The sequence below is a fragment of the Micropterus dolomieu genome, linkage group LG15 (assembly GCF_021292245.1).
Source record: "Micropterus dolomieu isolate WLL.071019.BEF.003 ecotype Adirondacks linkage group LG15, ASM2129224v1, whole genome shotgun sequence".
In the NCBI taxonomy this organism is placed as follows: domain Eukaryota; kingdom Metazoa; phylum Chordata; class Actinopteri; order Centrarchiformes; family Centrarchidae; genus Micropterus; species Micropterus dolomieu.
Genome location: NC_060164.1, coordinates 18,958,862 through 18,980,168, shown reverse-complemented (window position 1 = coordinate 18,980,168; position 21,307 = coordinate 18,958,862). Strand labels below are relative to the sequence as shown.

The window sequence follows — 21,307 nt, the reverse complement described above, 5'->3', positions numbered from 1 at the left end:
TTTCTTTTCAGCACTAATAAACAACAGATAGCAACAACAGTTAACATAACTACTCAAATAGAGGCAAACATATTCAGGTAACTAAAGATTTAATTAAATGCTTTGAGTCTTTGGAGACTGCAGTCCTTTTACATGGAAAGTTCAGTGTCTGGACCATGTCACACTTGGGTGAGACAAGGGTTTTCCTTTTTGATGTGGTAATAAAACAAAGAATAAGGTTAGTTGCCACAGAAACGTGTGTGGGGGGGCCAGTTTTGATAGGCTGTTTAGGGAAATGCCAATGGCTGGTTTGTGTCCCTTTGTCAGTTTAACAGTCAGGCCCCGCGTTATCAGCTTCGGAATCAAAAGGTGCCAGTTTTATGGTCGGGATAGCACTTAGAGAAAGCAACTTTGACCTCTCCCCTTCTTCTCTGGGGAGGAGAAAGGAATTTAGGGTAGCTCCAAATTTATTCAATGTAAAATGCACAAATCCACACCGTTGTTCACTACACTTTTATTGAAGATGTAATGTTGTCCACATCCTTGGTACAAGAAATATTCTCCCCTTAGTAATTTCATCTGAGTACAGAACACATCTTTTCTCTGTTGGACTTAAAGAGGTGATATTATGCTCATTTTCAGGTTCAAAATCTTAATTAGGGGTTGTACCAGAACAGGTTTACATGGTTTAATTTTCAAAAAACACCATATTTTTCTCATACTGCGCATTGCTGCAGCTCCTCTTTTCACGCTATGTGTTGTACGCTCCGCTCTTGAGCTACAGAGTGATGCATCTTACTTGTACAAAATCTTTGTTGGGAGTTGCACATCTGCTGGATTAGCGGCCGTAACCTAACGCATGGTATAAGTAACTCAGAAGTCCACAACCACACATCATTGTTCCACATCTTACCATAAACCACTACAAAAGTCACCATGTTTCAACTCAATTTTACATAAAAATTGGCCAAACAATTTGAACGTTTGCTCAGTAGCTTTCACATCAGGTGTAACATTAGCATTATAGCTATAACTTTAGCTGTGATAGCCAACGTTTACAACTCTGCACTTGAACAGTCTGTGAAGTTACATTGCCGTGTTTATTTTAAATACAATTCACAGCCAATAAAGCATACTTACAGGTTGTGATTATGAATTTCCAGGCCCAAACAGAGTCGGAGTTGCATCGTTTTTTAGGACTTAACGTTGAACTGTTGCCGGTGGTGTGACGATCCAACGTTATGCTGCCTTGCCGAAAAATGCTACCTTAGCGCAAATCGATAGACTCGACTCTACTCGGCCCTGCTCCGTTTTTTCATTGCAGATAGTACCCAGAGATAGAACATAGCTTGTCGTCATAGCGACGCCACACACAACTGCCGCGACGTAATGTTCAATGCGACACACACACCAGCGATCCACACAGCTTTCTCTTTTTTAAGTTAAAACGTTTCAACATTACTTAGAATGTAAAGACAGATAAGCGGTATGAAAACCTTCCAGCTGTGTTTTCCTCTGCCGTTGTTGCTGCAGTGGTCTGTGTGACGGCGGGAGCAGAGGACTCTGTGAGCGGGCGGCTGGCCGGCCTCACACGCTCCTCCTGCTGGTTGGCAGAGGCTTCCCCCGCAGCCTCTTGCGGAGCTCCTCAACTCCAACAATATTCAAGCACGTTTTTGTTCCGCCATCACTTCTTGTAAAACTGTCAATATTGGAAATCTACACAGCTGATTCTTCACCTCAAAACTTCTCAGAAGTGGATTTAGTGATGAAATTCCATACGAAAACTGTAAAATATAAAACTTTCTGTTGCTGGCCTCTGTCTGGCGCACGCATTAATGATGCAGTGAATAGTGAAAATTGTCTCTGACCAATCAGCAGTCTGTGGTGTTTTCACATTACATTTTAGTATCCCTCAGCTCGCTTGGAACCTCGACGGAGGTGAGGTGATACAAAAAAAAGTACCTGGTACAGGTACAACATTTCTACAGTGGAAAACCAAACAAAGGCGAGTTGAGCCAAAGGGCCTCCGCTCAGACTAGCTTGGTTTGAGGGCGTGCCTGACCCCCGCTAGCTGCTTGGCAGGCTTTATTACGCGTTTTCATTGTGACGTCACAAGTAAAGGAAGTGAAGGACTGGACTACAAACGAGCTGTTTTCAAGCGGTTCAGAGCAGAGCTTTCTGAGGGAGATGGGAACTCCCTTTGGGCTGGACTTTGGGAACCTGTTACATGCACAAAAAAGATATATAACTCAATAAAGGAGAGGGAAAAAGCCAAAAAGCAGAATACCACCACTTTAACTTACAAGAATTACTTGTATCGTCTCTTCATTTGCTGGCCCAATTCTTTTTGTCTGAATAGATCAGACCAAAACTGTTGCAGAGCAGATATCTTCATCTCCTCCTCTTCCAATGAGACTTTAGAAAAGTTGCCCGCTGCCTGAGATGGAATACTGCAGAGTTAATCTTGGGACACTTTTCAGATGGTTTCATCATATTTCATGTTGTCTCAATATTTTGGCCCTCTGTTCCAGTCTGATCTTGTAGGCAGTTTCCACTACCATTTTCATCTGAGCATTTTTCCCCCCTGTCCTTTTTTTTTTCCAGCAGCTGCCTTCTTTTATTAAGCTTTTCTCTATCAGCCACCCATTTTGTTCCTCAGGCCTTATAGCTCATTTTGTTTCATGTTCTTCACACCTGCTCATTCCCCCAGCTCTCTCTCCCTCCTCAAGCTGTGTCTCATTCTATCACTTGTACTTCTTGTTCACCTAAATGACTCATTAGCGCATATGTTTTTATTCTCATTTCCTTTATCTCATCTATTTTCTTTCTCTTTTCCATCTTTTCCTCCTTGCCCACCACATTTTGTCAGTTCTTCTAGATGCAATTTTTCCTATTCTTTTTTTAATCCATTCTTCTTTTCTATTTCTATCTAATCTCTTATATCATCTTAACCAAGTCATGCCTTCTTCTCAGTGTCCTCTTCCCATTCTTTCAATTCCCTCCTCCTTTCCTCATGAGAGCTCTGTCAAGGGCAAGGTTAGTGTCACTATATGAACTGGCATTTATTCTCCAGACAACCGTCTTTGCCAGACTTAATTCCAGCAACATATTGGTGATATTCTGGTCCACCTACCTCTTCGTCTTATTGTTTCTCACATTCTGCTTGCAAATTATCTCTGGTAATTTAGTTTCAGCATTGGTATTAGGAGTTCAAAAGGAGAACCTCTACAAGAGCCTGGTTCTGTATTGGTTCATTTATAACAATGCAATGTACTGTGCCCATGAGAGTTGTACTTTGTGTGGGCTGCAGAGAGTTCCCTGCATATTGTATATTCAGTGTATTGTTCTACACAGGTCTGTGTGGTAAAAATCACACAAGCATCTACCAGAGACTGTAATTTGATTTTCAGATCAGTGATTCTCTTTGGTATGACTAAAAAAAGCTAGCATTTAACTAGCAATACATTTCTGAAGATTTTCATTCACTGCATTTATTTCTCCTCTTTCCTCATGATTTCCTGCTCTTATGTTTTTTGTAGTAGTCATAATCTTATTGCTGTTCAATTTTATAACAAGACATATGAAAGTATTTATAATGCTTTTTAATATACCATTAATTTCAATCAAACCATGTACGGAAAGGAAACTATGATATTCTGTCTTTTTTGCCCTTTTGTTTGTCTTTGGTACTCTCTGCACATCACTCCACCACAGCATGAGACCGAACATCTTATTGGCTATGGGGGAAGATTCCGCCCAGCATCGGAGGTGGTACTATGAGCTGGTTGTGGATCATATCAACTCTTTCCTCACATCTGAGCCCACACACCTGCGTGTTGGTTGGGCTTGCACTGAGGGCTACCAGCCCAGGCCCACAGGAGGCGAAGGCTGGGGGGGCAGCGGGGTCGGAGATGACCTCTGCTCCTATGGCTTTGATGGACTTCACCTCTGGTCAGGTGGGGATGAGATCAAACAAGAGATACATGATTCAGTGCACACTATTGCTATGTACAGTGGGGAGAACAAGTATTTGATACACTGCTGATTTTGCAGGTTTTCCTACTTACAACGCACGTAGAGGTCTGTAATTTTTATCATAGGTAGACTTCAACTGTGAGAGACGGAATCTAAAACAAAAATCCATGTATGATTTTTAAATAATTAATTTGCATGACATAAGTATTTGATCACCTACCAACCAGTAAGAATACCGGCTATCACAGACCTGTTAGTACTTCTTTAAGAAGCCTCCTGTTCTCCACTCATTACCTGTGTTAACTGCACCTGTTGGAACTCGTTACCTGTGTAAAAGACACCTGTCCACACACTCAAACAGACTCCAAATTCTCCACAATGGCCAAGACCAGAGAGCTGTGTAAGGACATCAGGGATACAATTGTAGACTTGCAAAAGGCTGGGATGGGCTACAGGACAATAGGCAAGCAGCTTGGTGAGAAGGCAACAACTGTTGGCGTAATTATTAGAAAATGGAAGAAGTTCAAGATGACGGTCAATCTCCCTCGGTCTGGGGCTCCATTGAAGAACTCACCTCGTGGGGCATCAATGATCAGCCCAGAACTACACGGCAGGACCTGGTCAATGACCTGAAGAGAGCTGGGACCACAGTCTCAAAGAAAACCATTAGTAACACACTACGCCGTCATGAATTAAAATCCTGTATATGACAACAACCCGAAACACACAGCCAGGGCAACTAAGGAGTGGCTCCGTAAGAAGCATCTCAAGGTCTTGGAGTAGCCTAGCCAGTCTCCAGACCTGAACCCAATGGAAAATCTTTGCTGAAATTCCGTATTGCCCAGCAACAGCCCCGAAACCTGAAGGATCTGGAGAAGGTCTGTATGGAGGAGTGGGCCAAAATCCCTGCTGCAGTGTGTGCAAACCTGGTAAAGAACTACAGGAAACGTATGATCTCTGTAATTGCAAACAAAAGTTTGTGACAAATATTAAGTTCTGCTTTTCTGATGTATCAGATATTTATGTCATGCAGTAAAATGCAAATTAATTATTTAAAAATCATACAATGTGATTTTCTGGATTTTTGTTTTAGATTCCATCTCTCACAGTTGAAGTGTACCTATGATAAAAATTACAGACCTCTACATGCTTTGTAAGTAGGAAAACCTGCAAAATCAGCAGTGTATCAAATACTTGTTCTCCCCCCCAGGAAGTACTGCTGGGGTAATCACTCACTGAAATATGTTTGTGATCTAGGAGTGCAAGCTATTTATAAAGAGTACAGATATAGACCAGAAGAAACTGTCAGCAAAATAATGTAAACATACTGTACATATACACACATACAATAGATGTATCTTTTCTAGGATAGAATAGAGGGTGTGATATCAGTTAAACAGTAAACATTTTCAAGAAATACCTAAATGATCCAGCATACAGTTTTGATTTGTATCCCTTAATGTTGAATTATTTAACAAACTAAGGTACGGAGACTACATAATAGATTTAAAGGCAAGTTGAAAAAATGTACGCTAGGGATGTTACAGAATGCCTGATTAAATGGAGAAACAAAGAAGTTCAGTAAAAACATATGAATGGCTTAAGTCGGTCTCCCCTGAATCTCAGGCTGTGTCGGCCGCAGAGTGAGCTCTCCCTTCCCTCACCTGCTGAAAGATGACGATGTGGTCAGCTGCTGTCTTGACCTCAGTGTTCCCTGCATCTCCTTCCGGGTCAACGGTTTGCCTGTGCAGGGCATGTTTGAGAACTTCAGTGCTGATGGACATCTTTGTCCTGTGGTCAGCTTCTCTGCTGGAGTCAAGTCAGTGGCCTACATGGCTCAAATGTTGACCTGAAATGTTGAATTTAAAAATACCTGTAATTTGTTTTCAGTAAACTGTCCCTTTTCTTTATTAACGAGGATAATAAATGTTACAGAGAAGTCAAAAGTTTACTGAAACCTCATTCTTCAACGACCTTGATGCATACAGTAAATGCCTTCCCTGTCCCATTTCTCAAAATCAGGGTTCGTTTTCTGTTTGGGGGAAGGCACGGGGAGTTTCGCTTCTTGCCCCCACCAGGTTTTGCACCATGCTCTGATGCTCTGCTCCCAAGGGTCAAGCTGAAAGTAGAGCCATGTCAGAAATACATCTTTGATCAAGGATATGGGATACAAGAGCTCATTGGCCCCTTAGTACCTGCCACGCCAGTGACTTTTACTCCCACACCAGTAGACCTTGTCAAGGTAAAAAAAAAAAGTATAGTGAAACAGATCTTATTTATTTTATTCCACAAATTTGAAATCAAAACTAATTGTACAGAGAGATTTTAGATGTATATTAAATTGGAAGATTAGGAATTTGAAGTTGATCCTCTGTTGAAATTTACCTTCGATATAGTTTAGTGTCTTTTGCTTTACTCGTGTTACTCTCCAAAGGTGGAATTGCCCCCACAACTTTTGGATATCCGAGAAAAAATGGCTGAGAATATCCATGAACTCTGGGCAATGGACAAAGTTGATCTTGGATGGACACACGGCCCTGTAAGAAAATAAAACCACATCAATAATGTTGTATAAAATCAATTGTTATATCACCTTGTCACATAGTGTCTGAGAGTACCATCTAAAGCTTTCCTTGAAACTTGACTGGTCTAGCTCTCTACACTTTATCTGCCCGTTAAAAATTATTAGCTTTTGTCAAACAGGTGAGAGATGAAGTTAAGAGGCATGATCCCTGTCTGGTGGAGTTCTCCAAGCTCCCAGAGCAGGAAAGGAACCAGAACTTTCAGATGGCTCAGGACACCCTCAGGTAAGCTCTACTACCTGCATCATACAATAGACAAAAACTTTATTATACTTGATTATTTTGATTAATTTATTAAACATGAAACACTCAACACAAATATATACTGTACGTCAACAGACCTTTTGCAATTTAAATTTTACACTTGGCAGTGTAATTATTAATCAGTGTCTGGGCTTGTTTTCATGATTAGTAAATGTGTCTGTCTGTTTTTCCACTGGAGGACTCTCCTTGCCCTTGGTTTCAACATTGGTTGGACTGATGACCACGCTGAGGAGAGAGTCAAATACATGAGACTAGCCAATAAGTATGTACATGTTTAATGGAGGAGCCCTTGCTCATCGGAGAAGTATGTGGGGGGGTAGCCCCATGTGTGAGTTGCCTCAAGTAAAATTCAAAATCAAGAGGTTGCCTAGGAGAAGCTCTATATCAAATGACTGAGACTAATACTGTGAAAGCACAATTAAACCCTAACAACGGATTTTACAAAAATTGTTTAATATCATTTCCAATCTTGATACACTTGTGTCCAATTCTTATTCCCTTTCTCAGGTATGAGCAGCCCAGTGGCTATAGACCTGCACCAATAGACTCGAGCCAGGTTGTTTTAAGCCCAGCCCATGAGGAAGTGGTTAACTTGCTGGCAGAGAATGATCACAATGTGTGGGCCAGAGAGCGCATCAAGCAGGGATGGACGTATGGAGCCCAACAGGTTTATGTTCTGTGCTTTATTGCTACATTGGGCAGGCACTGCTGAGGAGGAATTGCATGTGAACAACTTGTTTTCAGTCATAATATTGCATGTAGCCTAGCTCAAAAGTACATTGTCTCTCAGTGGCAACGTAGACGTGCACATAGCAACAGCGTGCTTTGACAACACAAGCATTAATACTGTTCTCTGACAAATATAGTCGCCCATTTTTGCACTTTGCGTTTGTATTTTCAGGATGTGAAAGCAAAGCGGAGCCCATACCTTATTCCTTACAACCTTCTTGATGAAAGGAGCAGGAGAGTGGGCAGGGAGAGTGTCAGGGAAGCTGTCTGTACCCTGCTGGCTTATGGTTACAGCCTGGAGCCCCTCAACCAGGAATGGAGTATGTGTCAAAGTCCTATAATTAATCTTGTCAGTTAAAGCTCTGTTTTATTCACTGTAACCAGCATAAGACAATGAATGCAAGTTTAATTAGGATAAGGCTCTGTTTCTTATCAACTAGACTAGTACAGCGTATTAGTTACCATTTTACAGAATATTTACAATGCTATAAAATTTGTCAATATTGTATTGCAAAGATTCTATTTGAATGCAAATCGGTTATTATTTTAGCAGATAACCATATGTTTTTCTGTTTCTTGGGTTTACAGCCACATTATCAAATCCATGTCTCTTCTCTGCTGAGAAGTGCAGAGTGTTCAGACCAGATAAATCATACACTGTAACCCGGGGGAAGTGGTACTTTGAATTTGAAATAGTGACAGCGGGGAATATGAGAGTGGGATGGTCCCGACCATGCTGTACACCAGATAAAGAGCTCGGCTCAGATGACCAGGCATATGTCTTCGATGGATTTGAGGTGATCTGTTCAAATTTGCCAGTTCTTAATTTGGCCACATGACCAACAATGTTAAAACATCAATAAGCCCAAATCACATTGTGACTTTGTGAAAACCCCAATGTGGATTGGTTGGAAAAAAACATGGCTTTATGTTCCCACAGTTCTCAGACATTTCCTCTTACAGTATACAGAATTACAATATGACTGGATCTAATAAAAAGTCAAGATCTGTTTACAAATGGGTGTGCTCTGGCTGCTGGTGTGATCATTAGTCATGCCAGAGGATGTTTGGAGAGCATACAGGGACAGTGGCCTTATACTTGTCTGTAAAATAACCATAATGAGAGGAATTCAATGTAAGCATGAAAAAGTCCAACAGAATAGCTAACTTCAACGCAAAAGTTGCACATCCAGGCAATGTCATCTGAATTCAACCTGGTGCTTGGACAACAACACATAATTTCAGAAAAGCTGTGATTAAGACGTGGAACCCTGATTAAACAATTGGTGCGACAAACAGTGCCAGTCTCTGGCCTATTTCCACATGATTTAAAATTTATACAAAAAAATAAATTTTTTATACTAACATTATGTAATATGAGGGACATGGACATAAGCAAAGTGGAGCACAGCCATTGTAGTCTGACAATCTTTTTAGCATCTTACCTCATCATGTGCTATTGATGGGTTATTTTACCTCTTTTCCTGTTCCTATATGAGGCTTTCACACTTGCCTCTTTTTTATTTCTTACTCCTTGTCTTCCTGTTGCTTTCAGGCTCAGTGGTACCATCAGGGCGTTGAGCCCCTGGGACGTCCATGGCAGAGGGGCGATGTGGTGGGTTGCTTGGTGGACATGGCTGAATGCACCATGATGGTCACGCTCAATGGAGAGGTGCTGTTTAATGACAGAGGATCAGAGCTGGCTGCCAAGGACTTCGATATCAGAGACGGTGTGGAAGAGTTTTTGACTCTATATAGTGTATTGCACAGACTTGATACTGTCCATTAAACTGAAACATAATAAATCAAGATATTGATTTTTTTTTTTCCCATTCCTTGAGAAAGTTAAGCCTATATCCAAGACTTAAATATATTTATCAGACTGACATTTTTTTTTAAATCTTGTATTACCCAGGCCTGTTGCCTGTGGTCAGTGTTGGGGCGAACCAGGTGGGAAGGCTGAACCTGGGCCGACAAGTCGACTCTCTGCAGTACTTCACTGTGTGTGGCCTGCAGGAGGGCTATGAACCATTTGCTGTCAACATGGCCAGAGAGCCAGCCCTTTGGATGAGTTGGAAACGGCCTCAGTTTACCTCCATAATGCCTGATGATCACAACATACAGGCTAGTTACCAGTCCATAGGCATTCTTTTACCTATTAGCTTGGTTAATGAGTCTTTAGTGAGGTGTGTTTTTGTATGCAGTATTTTAATATTGTGGGACCCAAGGTTGCTTATAGCACTAGTTAATTGACAACACTGAACTGAAAATGTTGTTCAAATCTTATTCAAGGTCACTAGAGTCAGTGGCTCAACAGATTCCTTATCCAGTCTGAGGGTCTCTCATCGACTGTTTGCACACCACTGTGGAGGCATTGAGATGGGCTTTTACCGGCTCAGCATGTCCATCGAATGTGCTGCTATTCTCACCCGGCCTGCTGAGGGCGTGCTTCCAGTTGCCTCCAACTCTCTCTGTCCAGGTTCAGATGATATTAAATCATATCATAAAATACACAGTATGTTCAAGTTAACTACTTAAAACTTGAGATGACTTCACAAAGCACTGCATTAAGGATTTGTTTGGTACGCTATAAGCTTCGACAACCCCTGATTACCCCTGATGCATAATGTAAAATCTATGGAGATATTAAAAGTGTGAGCGATCTGGATAGCAGTTCTTTGCAGTTGGGCCTTGTTTCAGAAAGTGGGTTTTGTGAAACCTCTGAATTTAAGCCTTAGATGAGAGAAAGTCTGGGTTTTTCATTGCAGAAAGAGGGTTATCTTAGACTCTGTGAACCTAACCTGCTTGCTGGCAGGTTTGCTTCAAACAGAGAGCTCATCTCTGACTCCTCCCTTTCTGCTGAGCTAGATGCAGCCATCTGACACTCTGTTTAATTTCCTCATTCATGTAGTCGATGTCAAAGCACATATGGAACCAATTCATATACAAAAATTTACGTCTTTAGAAACCTCTAAATCCCGGTTAGATACAAGTTGGTCACCCAGCCATGATCTTTAATAATCAGCTTGGAATAAAATCTAGAGGCTACACTGTCTGTCTTTATAACACTGTGACTGTGTGGACATTAAGGCAGCTGTCAGGCAGTTGCAATTGACCGTGGGCTACTGCAGTTATCACTGTTTAAATCAAACAAATCTGTAAAAGCTTTAACTGATCAATGAACAATCATTTGTCATGTTGTGATTAGTCGCACTGATGGAATGATGATGGAACATCTTAGGTGTCATGTTATGTTGGAGATGATGTGAGTATTTCTGAGTGGTGCAGCTGAAACGACTAAATGTAGTTTAAAAATTAGCATATATGTTTTGACAGTATTTTATTAAATGTGAAATGAGCAAGATTATTTTAATTTAAAATGTCTTCAAATTTACTGTCAGTTTGAACCCAGGCACATTTTCAACTGCAAATCACCAAAATAATTATTACTAGGTCGGTCAGTGACTTGACAATTATAGGCCCATAAGCAAACCATCTATTTCATCCATATTCTGTCTTCAGTTATTGCCACCGGCATTTTGTCCCATCAGGTTACAGCTAAATAAATATATTTAAAAATAGAATCTAACATACAGTATAGGATTCCAGCACTTTATCATCCATTAACGAAATTCAAGCCTCGCAAACGATGAATGAGCTATACTGAATAAAATAATAGTGGTGACTTATTTACTCCTTTCTCCACTCCTGTTTTGTAAGATAAGTGTCATGGTCAGTGTTGGCATACATTCATATTTCTAGCGCCATTGGATTAAAATGGAGGCTCTGCTCTTGATTTTCCTGTTGCCATGGTGAATTTGAAAATGAGAGCGCCATTGGTAATGGCTTTTTTTTTTTTTATTCCCCACACACAAGCTTAACTGAGATCAGCTGTTCTGAAGACTCAGTTTCCCATCTCAGGCTTAATCAGCTCAGAGCTTAGGGTTAGGCTCAGAGTTAGTTAAACTTTTCTGAAACAGGGTCCATATTATCCACTATCCAGATAACTGATATTCTACTGTTATGACCTTGATGAGTTGTTCTGCTTAAGATCCCCAGGGCCCTGTTGTAATTAATTCCTGTTGTCCTTTTAGGAAGGAAAGAGCAGGAGGAGGTAGACTCTGACTTTGAAGTGCTGATGAAGTCAGCCCACAGCTTTGCTGGCTCAAGAGATGAGCTCAACCATAAGGATCACAGTCAAGAGAAACCTTCAAGATTGAAACAACGGTAGCTAGTAGAGAAAATAAATTGGAATGAGATGTAATGAAACACATATAATTTGCAATATAGAAGGGTAAACAGAAAAGCATAATCATTTGAATCATTAGTGTGTATGTTTGTCCATATTTGTCTGCCAAGTGATTAAAATGACAAAAGCATGGTTATGAATAAAGTTTTTCCAAATGAAACAACAGAAAACAAAAGAAAACAAAATAGCAGACACCCTGTGTATCTCACCACAGTAAGAATTAATCTGCAAAGTTAATTGTACTATGTACAAATTCATGTGTTTCTGTTCTGTAAGGTTCATGCTGAAGAGGACTAAACCAGGCCTGGTCAGCAGCAACTCATCTGCGCGGCTTCTAGAAGATGTTGTAGCTGACAAAGATAACTATGATCACCTTATGCAGAGCTCCAGAGTAAGACTAATTAATCTCATCATAACCACATAACCACATAACATGCCAAAGAATCAACACTAACAAGAAAACCAAACATTTTTACAATTATTTCGAAAATACTTAATAATAGACAGACAGATATATTTGGACATTTTGCTGCCTCAGAGTGCTCTAAAATGAGAATAAAAAGCACTACAGGGCTTATGAACATGCACTGTGCTTCAGTTCTTTGCTGGTAGATGTAATTACCAGCCACTGTGGAAAAAAAACAACGCAGAATATCAATGACACCAGCTGACATCTCTTTTTCAGTATTATTACTCAGTGAGGGTTCTTCCAGGCCAGGAGCCGTTCAATGTGTGGGTAGGCTGGGTGACCTCTGACTTTCATCAACATGACACGACTTTTGACCCTGGCAATGTCAACACAGTGACAGTCACCCTTGGAGATGACAGCGGTAAAGTCCAGGAAAGGTTAATATACACTAAGAGCAATATATTCGTGGTAAAATAATTTAAACACTATTTGCAGAGAATTATTTTTCTTACACCATAATCATAATAAAACGGACTATGTTATGAAATTCTGTTTATTGTATTACAGAAGCACTTGTATCATACTGAACTTAATTGCAATATTAACTCTTCCATCCCCTTAAATTCACTGGTCATTCTGTTGAGTTCTCATAACAAAAGTATCCCTGTCCGTTTGCACAGTGTGAAGCGGTGTAACTGTTACATGGTTTGTGCTGGAGAGGCAACGGGCTTGTCTCAGAGTCGGAGAAGTGCAGGGTTGGAAATTGGCTGTTTAATCGACACAGCCACCGGGCTGCTTACCTTTACCTCCAGTGGAGTGGAGATGGCCATCTTCTACCAGGTAGGTCACACATGAATCTATTTGATTTATTTATTCATGCTAATCAGTATTTTCTGTTGATGCAATACATTTACGTAAATTAATCTAAATTGAATATACATTAAACATCATATTGAGCTACGGTATGTATGTGACTCTTGGGAGAATATCTTATTAAAGTAATTCTAGTAAGTAATTTTAAACAGTGAGCATTGCACTATTAAACTGAGGTAATGCTGTTTCACTGCCAATCAGGTGGAAGCCAGTACAAAGCTGTTTCCTGCTGTTTTTGTCAAGCCCACCACCAGCAACATGTTTCAGTTTGAACTGGGATGCATTAAGGTAAAGGAACTTTTAACTACTAATCCTGTCAGAGACATTAGAAATTAAATTAATGAACAGTTCAGTGTTGAGGATTTTCTACTCTGTGAAGTATATTTCATTTTTAGCATTTCAACCCGTTTTATTGTTTAAAAATATTTCGTACTCTGTTACACCACTCCCTGTATTTGTTTTTCTTTCCATCCAGAATGTGATGCCACTGTCAGCAGGTTTGCTTCGCAGCCAAAGAAAGAATGCCACTCCTCAGTGTCCTCCAAGATTACAGATCCAACACCTAAGCCCGGTTTCGTGGACCAGAGTACCAGACCGTGCTTTAAAGGTGATGGTGGATCGGCCAGATGAGTGCCATGGCTGGAGAGTCCAATGCTCTGAGCCCCTGCAACTCATGACCCTCCTGATCCCTGATGAAAACAGGTTAAAGAGAAGGAATGACTGTGTTTTTTTAACATTTGGCTTGCACATTTAAAGTGCACAGGAAGTGATATATGTGTTGTTTCTAATGTTGCTGTCATCCCACATGTCTCTTCCAATGTGATCTTCAAGCATCAGGCAGCACACAATTTACTGTATAAAATGCAACAGACTGTAGTTGCATTTTTTCTTCTTGCCAAATTATCAACAAGAGCTTTAATTTGATCTTGAGCAAGCAACAACACTGAAATTGCCTTTACTTTTTGATGACAAATGTGTAGGTGTGTTGACATTTTGGAGCTGTCAGAACATGATGACCTTTTGACCTTTCACCATCAAACTCTTCTGCTCTACGGCTCTTTATGCGCCCTTGGGAACACCAGAGTTTGCCATGCCATCTGCAGTCACGTGGACCAATCTCAGGTCCTTCATGCCATTCAGAATCCTTACCTTCCGGGTTCACTTCGCTCTGCATTTTACCAGCTACTTATTCAGGTGATAACTTGTTTGACTTCATGTTTTTTCATTCATTGACACCTCGATGAGGAAACTTTGGTCTTAATAAATGAGTATTCTTGTTCTTTTAGGTTCACCTCAGCAGCCACACCACAGCATGTCTCATGATGAACCACGAATACATTGTGCCTATGACTGACCAGACCAGAGAAATCAGCCTATATCCCAGCACTGTTAATGGTGTTAATGGGGGGAGTGGTATTCCCAGCACTAGCCTTAGCACATCCCTTAAACCTCGGATGCATTTCTCATGTCCTTGCTTTGTCAGGAGGGATTGTGCAGTTGAAATAGCCTGCAGAGACAGCCCAGAAATCCCTCTGGACATACTGAAGAACCTGACTGTGGAGATGCTGACTGCCGGAGTATGTGCTGTGGGTCAGGGTGTGAGGGATCCTGTAGGAGGCAGCATTGAGCTTCTGTTGGTTCCCCTAATTAGACTGTTCTACACCCTACTGGTAATGGAAGTATTCAGGGATGAGGATCTAGGGAAAGTTCTGAGACTGATAGAGCCGGGAGTCTTCTCTATAGCCAAAACCCCTGAGGAGGAAGAGGAATCTAGGGATGATGAAAACGAATGGAAGGCGGGCAACAAAAAAGATGACGATACCCATAAACAAGGACTTCTGCAAATGAAGCTTCCAGAAGCTGTCAAACTTGAGGTGAATGAACCATCAGATTTTTTTTGATGTGGTCTTTTTCCTTCTATTGGATAGCATTTTGGATTAGCTTCAGATGCTGAGTTGTTATATTCCTATAAGCAGTTTAAATGAATCCTAAAGGGAGATTTAATAAATTTCTTTCTCCAGCTCTGCCATCTGCTGTCCTACCTGTGTGATTGCCAGGTGCGCCACAGGGTGGAAGCTGTGGTTGCCTTCTCTGACAAGTTTGTGGGTCAGCTACAGGAGAACCAACGCTTTCGCTACAACCAAGTCATGCAAGCACTTAACATGTCCGCCGCTCTCACTGCACGCAAGACCAAGGAATTCCGCTCACCTCCACAGGAGCAGGTTGAATGGGCTGAATTGAAATTGTGATTTTTGGATAGGATAAGCCCTTGAGATGCAGCATTTCATTTTCAAAGGGGTCCAATAACACAAATACATAATGAACAAACACAAAACAGAAAGTAAACTACATATATTAAACATATATAGATACATGCACACCCACTCTCACCCACATCCAACACCCACAGTTAATACAAGGAAAAATAACAAGTTAAACAATCCTATAAATTAAATTATACCAACTGAAAATCAACTAACATTCAGCCCAAAATCAAATTATTAATTACTCCGAGTGAAAGCCTCATGTATAACAAACCAGCATAGTTATACCTGATAGCATTAATAACATGAACATCCTGTTTTAAGAGACAGAGCTACAGACGACAAGAAGTAGCGAAAAATGCTGATTTGATCTTAGGGTAGGTTGAAGATTATTCCAATCACACTTTATATTGAAATGATTTCCGTCCGGCTACAGTAAAATATATATAACCAGTTAAGCAACTCATACATAGAGCTGTGATGAGTGTTATGTATAATGAGTGTAATGTACACCTCAAGACAAATCTACAAAGACAATTAAAAACAACATTAAGAGGCCTAAGATTGGTGTCATTGGTGTTCATATAGCATAATCGGCAGTATCAACTGAGAAATAATTATTTTCCTGACTTGAAATGTAAAACAGTGTATTGATCGGTAAAGAGAACTTAAACAGCCATTGTTTTATGATGAAGTCACTATGCAATTTGAAATTGAGTTTAGGGTCAATCCAAAAGCCAAGATGTTTAAAAGAATCCACTTCATCCATGAGAGACCCATCCTCAAAGTTAATATGCATGTGTAAAGTACTAAGACGATTGTGCCTTGTTCCGAACATCATGTTACAGCACTTCTTTTAATTTAATACCAATTTATACATGTGAAGCCAGTTTTGAACCAAATTGAATTGAATTCAGCTTGTAAGGAGTTCTGTATTTTTAATATATCTGATTCCGAGGTTTAAATAACTATCATCAGCGTACAGATGCACTGAGCAATTTTATTTATTTATTTTTTTTACAGATTTTGGATAAATCTTTGATGAAAATAGAAAAAAGGAGGGGTCCCAAAGTGGACCCTTGGGGGACTCCCTTGTCAAGCAGTAAATAATCTGACTGGGAACCATGATAAACAACACACTGATGCCTCCTGTGAAGATAAGCATTAAACCAGAGAAGAACATTTTGATGCAAACCAATAGAATAAAGTTTATCAAGCAGCAGGTATTGATCAACCATATCAAAGGCCTTGGAAAGGTCAATAAAGATAGCACCACTATGTTGGTCTTTGTCAAATGCTGAGAACACATCGTTAGTGAACTTTAAAAGAGCTGTGGTGGTTGAAAAATCTGATCTAAAGCCAAACTGATTAGAGGATAAGATATTGTACTGATTAAGATATTGTGATAATTGATTGAAAATTAATTTCTCAAAGATTTTGGCAATAGAACAGATAATAGAAATTGGACAGTAGTTGTTCACATCAGATGGGTCTCCACCTTTGAGCAGAGGAGTAACTCGAGCACAAGGAGAAAAGAAAAGGACAGGTTGAATAAATCCGCAAATGGGTACATCAGCACATGAGCTGCAAGCTTAAATATTGCTTCAAGACCGTCAGAACCCGCACTGCTATTTTCTTTTAACTCGCAAATGATCATAGGCATGATTGATCAAAAACAGAATGCACCAGTGGAGAAGATCATGCTGGAAAACTCGCAGTATCATGGGAGTTTCTGATTTTCTAACTACCAATTGAAGAAAAATGCTGATTAAAAGCACTAGAAATAAGTAAAGGATCCGAAATAATGGCATTATCAATTTGTATTTGATTCACAGAATTTTAATTATTTTTATTAAGTATATGGTTCAAATGATTGCAGAATTTTCTAGGATTTTGAAAGTCTGGTGAAATACATTTCTTAGTTTATTGTCTATGCTGTTGGTGTCATTTATAACCTGTCTTTAGATCAACATGCTGCTGAGCTTCAGAGAGGATGAGCAGAAGGAGAACTGTCCTTGTCCAGTGGAAATCCAACAGCTCCTGCAAGACTTCCATCACCTCCTCAACACACACTGTGGTTGGAACACTGTTTATATTTGACTGAGTCTTTATTAATCTTCATTGAGCCTGGAAACTATGAAAAAGCTCTGAGAAGGCACTTACCCAGATTGCCACTACGAAAATCTCATCTTATTAGCTGTAATAATAACTGGATAGGATAGTTGTATAAACTTTTTTATGATACCATATTGTAATATACATTTAATTATCTATTCTGTGTGTAGTATGAAGGGACTACATCATTTCATTGAACAACCTTGTATAATAATAAATAAATTACCTTGATATCTGATTGTGCAGGCATTGAATTGGACAATGACAAAGAGGATGAAGAGGAGGATGCTAAGATGTCTGTAAAAGATCGACTTCTCAGTCTAGTGGTGAGAGTCACTGGACTGAAGACACCCATAGAAGTGGAGGAGAGACCGCAGAGTGTCAGTAAGTGCATCTGTCTTGTTAAAACCCTGTCTTTGTCTCACTTTGTGCGTTTTGGATGCTCTCCAAAACGGTAGGATTTTATCACTCTTACATGCCCTAATAATTTACCTTTTGTATGGGATCATGCAACATTTTTTGGTTCAGGACCGTTACCATATACACTGAACAAAATTATAAATGCAATACTTTTGTTTTTGCCCCCATTCATCATTAGCTGAACTTAAAGATCTAAGACTTTCTCTATGTGAACAAAAGGCCTATTTCTCTCAAATATTGTTCACAAATCTGTCAAAATCTGTGTTAGTGAGTACTTCTCCTTTGTCGAGATAATCCATCCATCTCACAGGTGTGGCATACCAAGATGCTGATCAGACAGCATGGATATTGCACAGGTGTGCCTTAGGGTGGCCACAATAAAAAGGCCACTTGAAAATGTGCAGTTCCATCACACAGCACATAGCCACAGATGTTGCAAGTTTTGAGGGAGCGTGCAATTGGTATGCTGACTACAGGAATGTCCACCAGAGCTGTTGCCTGTGAGTTGAATGTTCATTTCTCTACCATAAGCCGTCTCCAAGGGCGTTTCAGAGAATTTGGCAGTATATCCAACCTCAAAACCGCAGACCACGTGTAACCACACCAGCCCAGGACCTCCACATCCAGCATCTTGACCTTCAAGATCGTCTGAGACCAGCCACCCTGACAGCTGCTGCTACAATCGGTTTGCATAACCAAAGAATTTCTGCACAGACTGTCAGGAACCGTCTCAGGGAAGCTCATCTGCATGCTCGTCGTCCTCATCGGGGTCTCGACCTGATTGCACAGTCATTGAAGAGGACTGGACCAACATTCCACAGGCCACAAACAAGAACCTGATCAACTCTATGTGAAGGAGATGTGTTGCACTGCATGAGGAAAATGGTGGTCACACCAGATACTGACTAGTTTCCGGGTTTCTGGGTTTTAATAAGAGAGAGGTTTGGTGAAAGTGGACATGTGAATGAAAATATAATTTTGAATTCAGCCACTGACCTCTATTGTAGCAGGTACAAACAAATATTTGTCAGCTAACTATCTATTAATGTAACACCACAAAAAAATATATATATATCCCAAAAATGACATGGCATATCTAGTCTCTCTCTCACAATACTGCACATCTCAAAGCAAAAAAAAACACAAGGGTAAGCTTCCACTCTTCTAGTAATTATTCTTTTCACCTGCTGGTACTTTTCCAGAGTCCCTCAAAAAGCTGATCTCTGAGACGATGGTGCACTGGGCTCAAGAGACTGAGATAGAGGACCCAGAACTGGTTAGGGCTGTCTTCAGATTGCTGCACTGCCAGTATCAGGGCCTTGGGGGCCAAATGGCAGGAACCCTCTGCAGAACCTATACCATCAGCCAGGATTCAGTAGAGGACACCATGGCTCTCCTGTCCTCCCTGAGCCAAATTCGCTCTCTCCTTAGTGTTTGCATGGGGAAAGAAGAGGAGAGACTGATGATCAGAAGACTAGGGTAGGGGGAGATTTGCAATGCCACATGGGTTCGCTTCTTTTGACATTAATAATTGTGACCATGTGTAATTATTTGTATTGATTTATTTCTAACACATATGCATCATAATACCATCTGGAAAGTATTCTCACTGTTTTTTGTCTTTTTTGTCTTATGTACAGAGACCTCATGAATAATAAAATTTTCTACCAGCACCCCAACCTAATGAGGGCATTGGGGATGCATGAGACTGTGATGGAGGTGATGGTCAATGTTCTAGGAGATGGGGAGTCAAAGGTGACAGATACATTCAAATTTACAGTGATAATATGTGCAATAAAAGAAGCAGGTCTTTTCGTGGAAGTCAAATGTAAAATGTTTTCTGCCTGGTGTGCATCAGTAATAGGGCAATACTCCTGCCGGACAGTCCGTTTATTTTATACCATCTACCTCCTCACATTTTGCTTTTTTTTATATCCATGCATTCATTTTCTTTTGTTAGGAGATTACATTTCCCAAGATGGTGGCCAGCTGCTGTCGATTCCTGTGTTATTTTTGCCGAATCAGCCGCCACAATCAGGGAGCCCTTTTTGACCACCTCAGCTACCTGCTGGAAAACAGCAGTGTTGGACTAGGTAAATCTTGTCTGTCTGTCTCTGTGTATGTGGTGTGCAAAGTTACAGAAACTCCTATAAAAATGTGCTGTGATCTATTAAAATACAATAACCCTTTATTAGACAATAGAACTTGATAGGTTTGTAGTGCTGTTGAATGGATGGCAATACATGTTAAACATGTGACATTGAAAGTTTTACTATGGTAATTTACTAAGAAAAAACTGCAGGACTGTTGTACTGAACTGCACAGATACAGTATATGTGCTAGTTTCTGACCCTTTTACTCTTTGCACAAAAGGAAATTGAGGGCTATAATAACCTTGGGAAGGTGTTACCGTAAGAAACCCCCAGTATCCTAACATTATATATAGTTTGAATTAGTTAGCGTTCAGATTGTTTTATGCATTCGTCCCTTAGCTTCACCTTCCATGCGTGGGGCCACTCCTCTGGATGTGGCAGCAGCCTCTGTTATGGATAATAATGAACTGGCCTTAGCGTTGAGGGAACCTGACCTAGGGAAGGTGAGTTCATATACTGTGCCCTCCTTTACAGTACTGCTGTTAATAGTTTCCTATATGTCATGTATATATAGATAAGTGCTCTGCTCTGTAATGAACATGCTCTGCTATTCTATATTATTTTGCACTCCTGTTTCACTCATCTCTGTTGTGTTTGGGTGTTTAGGTTGCACTGTCACTGTCTGTGAAACCTTTTCTCTGTTTATAATACTCTCCCTTGTTATTCCCCTCCGTCTTCCTGTGCAGCCTGCAAATGCGCATGTGCTATCAATTTAAGTAATTGAAGAAAACGGTCTTCTCACATTGAATGGTTTTCTTTGTTCAATAATAATGTATATTTAGGTAGGTGACATGCAGCAATACATACAGTGGGGGAAAAAAGTATTTGACCCCTTGCTGATTTTGCAGGTTTGCCCACTTACAAAGAATGCAACGATCTATAATTTTAATCATATGTACATTCTAACAGTGAAAGACAGAATCCCAAAGAAAATTCCAGAAAATCACATCATATGAATTTATAAAAATTGATGACCATCTGATGAGGAAAAACAAGTATATGACCCCCTACCAAACAGCAAGTATTCTGGCTCCTACAAGCCAGTTAGTCTTTCTTTAAGACACAGCCCCAATCCCAACCAATTATCTACATCAAATACACCTGCCTCACCTCGTTACCTGTATAAAAGACACCTGTCAACACCCAAACAACCAGCATCCAACATCACCACCATGGGCAAGACCAAAGAGCTTTCTACGGACATCAGGGACAAGATTGTTGATCTGCACAAGGCTGGGATGGGCTACAAGAGAATCGGAAAGCAACTTGGAGAGAAAAGATCAACTGTCGGTGCA

General features: G+C 40.3%; 1 protein-coding gene across 1 annotated transcript in view; it reads left to right on the top strand.

Moving 5' to 3' along the window:
- ryr2b (ryanodine receptor 2b (cardiac)) overlaps positions 1–21,307 on the top strand; it is an 87,847-nt gene that overhangs the window by 21,379 nt on the left and 45,161 nt on the right. The window contains exons 18-44 of the mRNA XM_046071431.1: positions 3,694–3,935; positions 5,581–5,773; positions 5,977–6,196; positions 6,389–6,493; positions 6,658–6,761; positions 6,979–7,062; positions 7,308–7,467; positions 7,702–7,849; positions 8,118–8,326; positions 9,085–9,259; positions 9,445–9,653; positions 9,822–10,008; positions 11,624–11,756; positions 12,055–12,169; positions 12,464–12,624; positions 12,868–13,027; positions 13,262–13,348; positions 13,536–13,762; positions 14,041–14,254; positions 14,347–14,934; positions 15,082–15,282; positions 17,290–17,401; positions 17,686–17,823; positions 19,062–19,338; positions 19,500–19,614; positions 19,820–19,952; positions 20,352–20,455. Of these exons, the coding sequence (XP_045927387.1) occupies positions 3,694–3,935; positions 5,581–5,773; positions 5,977–6,196; positions 6,389–6,493; positions 6,658–6,761; positions 6,979–7,062; positions 7,308–7,467; positions 7,702–7,849; positions 8,118–8,326; positions 9,085–9,259; positions 9,445–9,653; positions 9,822–10,008; positions 11,624–11,756; positions 12,055–12,169; positions 12,464–12,624; positions 12,868–13,027; positions 13,262–13,348; positions 13,536–13,762; positions 14,041–14,254; positions 14,347–14,934; positions 15,082–15,282; positions 17,290–17,401; positions 17,686–17,823; positions 19,062–19,338; positions 19,500–19,614; positions 19,820–19,952; positions 20,352–20,455 (4,801 nt within the window). The remainder of the gene's footprint in view (positions 1–3,693; positions 3,936–5,580; positions 5,774–5,976; positions 6,197–6,388; positions 6,494–6,657; positions 6,762–6,978; positions 7,063–7,307; positions 7,468–7,701; positions 7,850–8,117; positions 8,327–9,084; positions 9,260–9,444; positions 9,654–9,821; positions 10,009–11,623; positions 11,757–12,054; positions 12,170–12,463; positions 12,625–12,867; positions 13,028–13,261; positions 13,349–13,535; positions 13,763–14,040; positions 14,255–14,346; positions 14,935–15,081; positions 15,283–17,289; positions 17,402–17,685; positions 17,824–19,061; positions 19,339–19,499; positions 19,615–19,819; positions 19,953–20,351; positions 20,456–21,307) is intronic.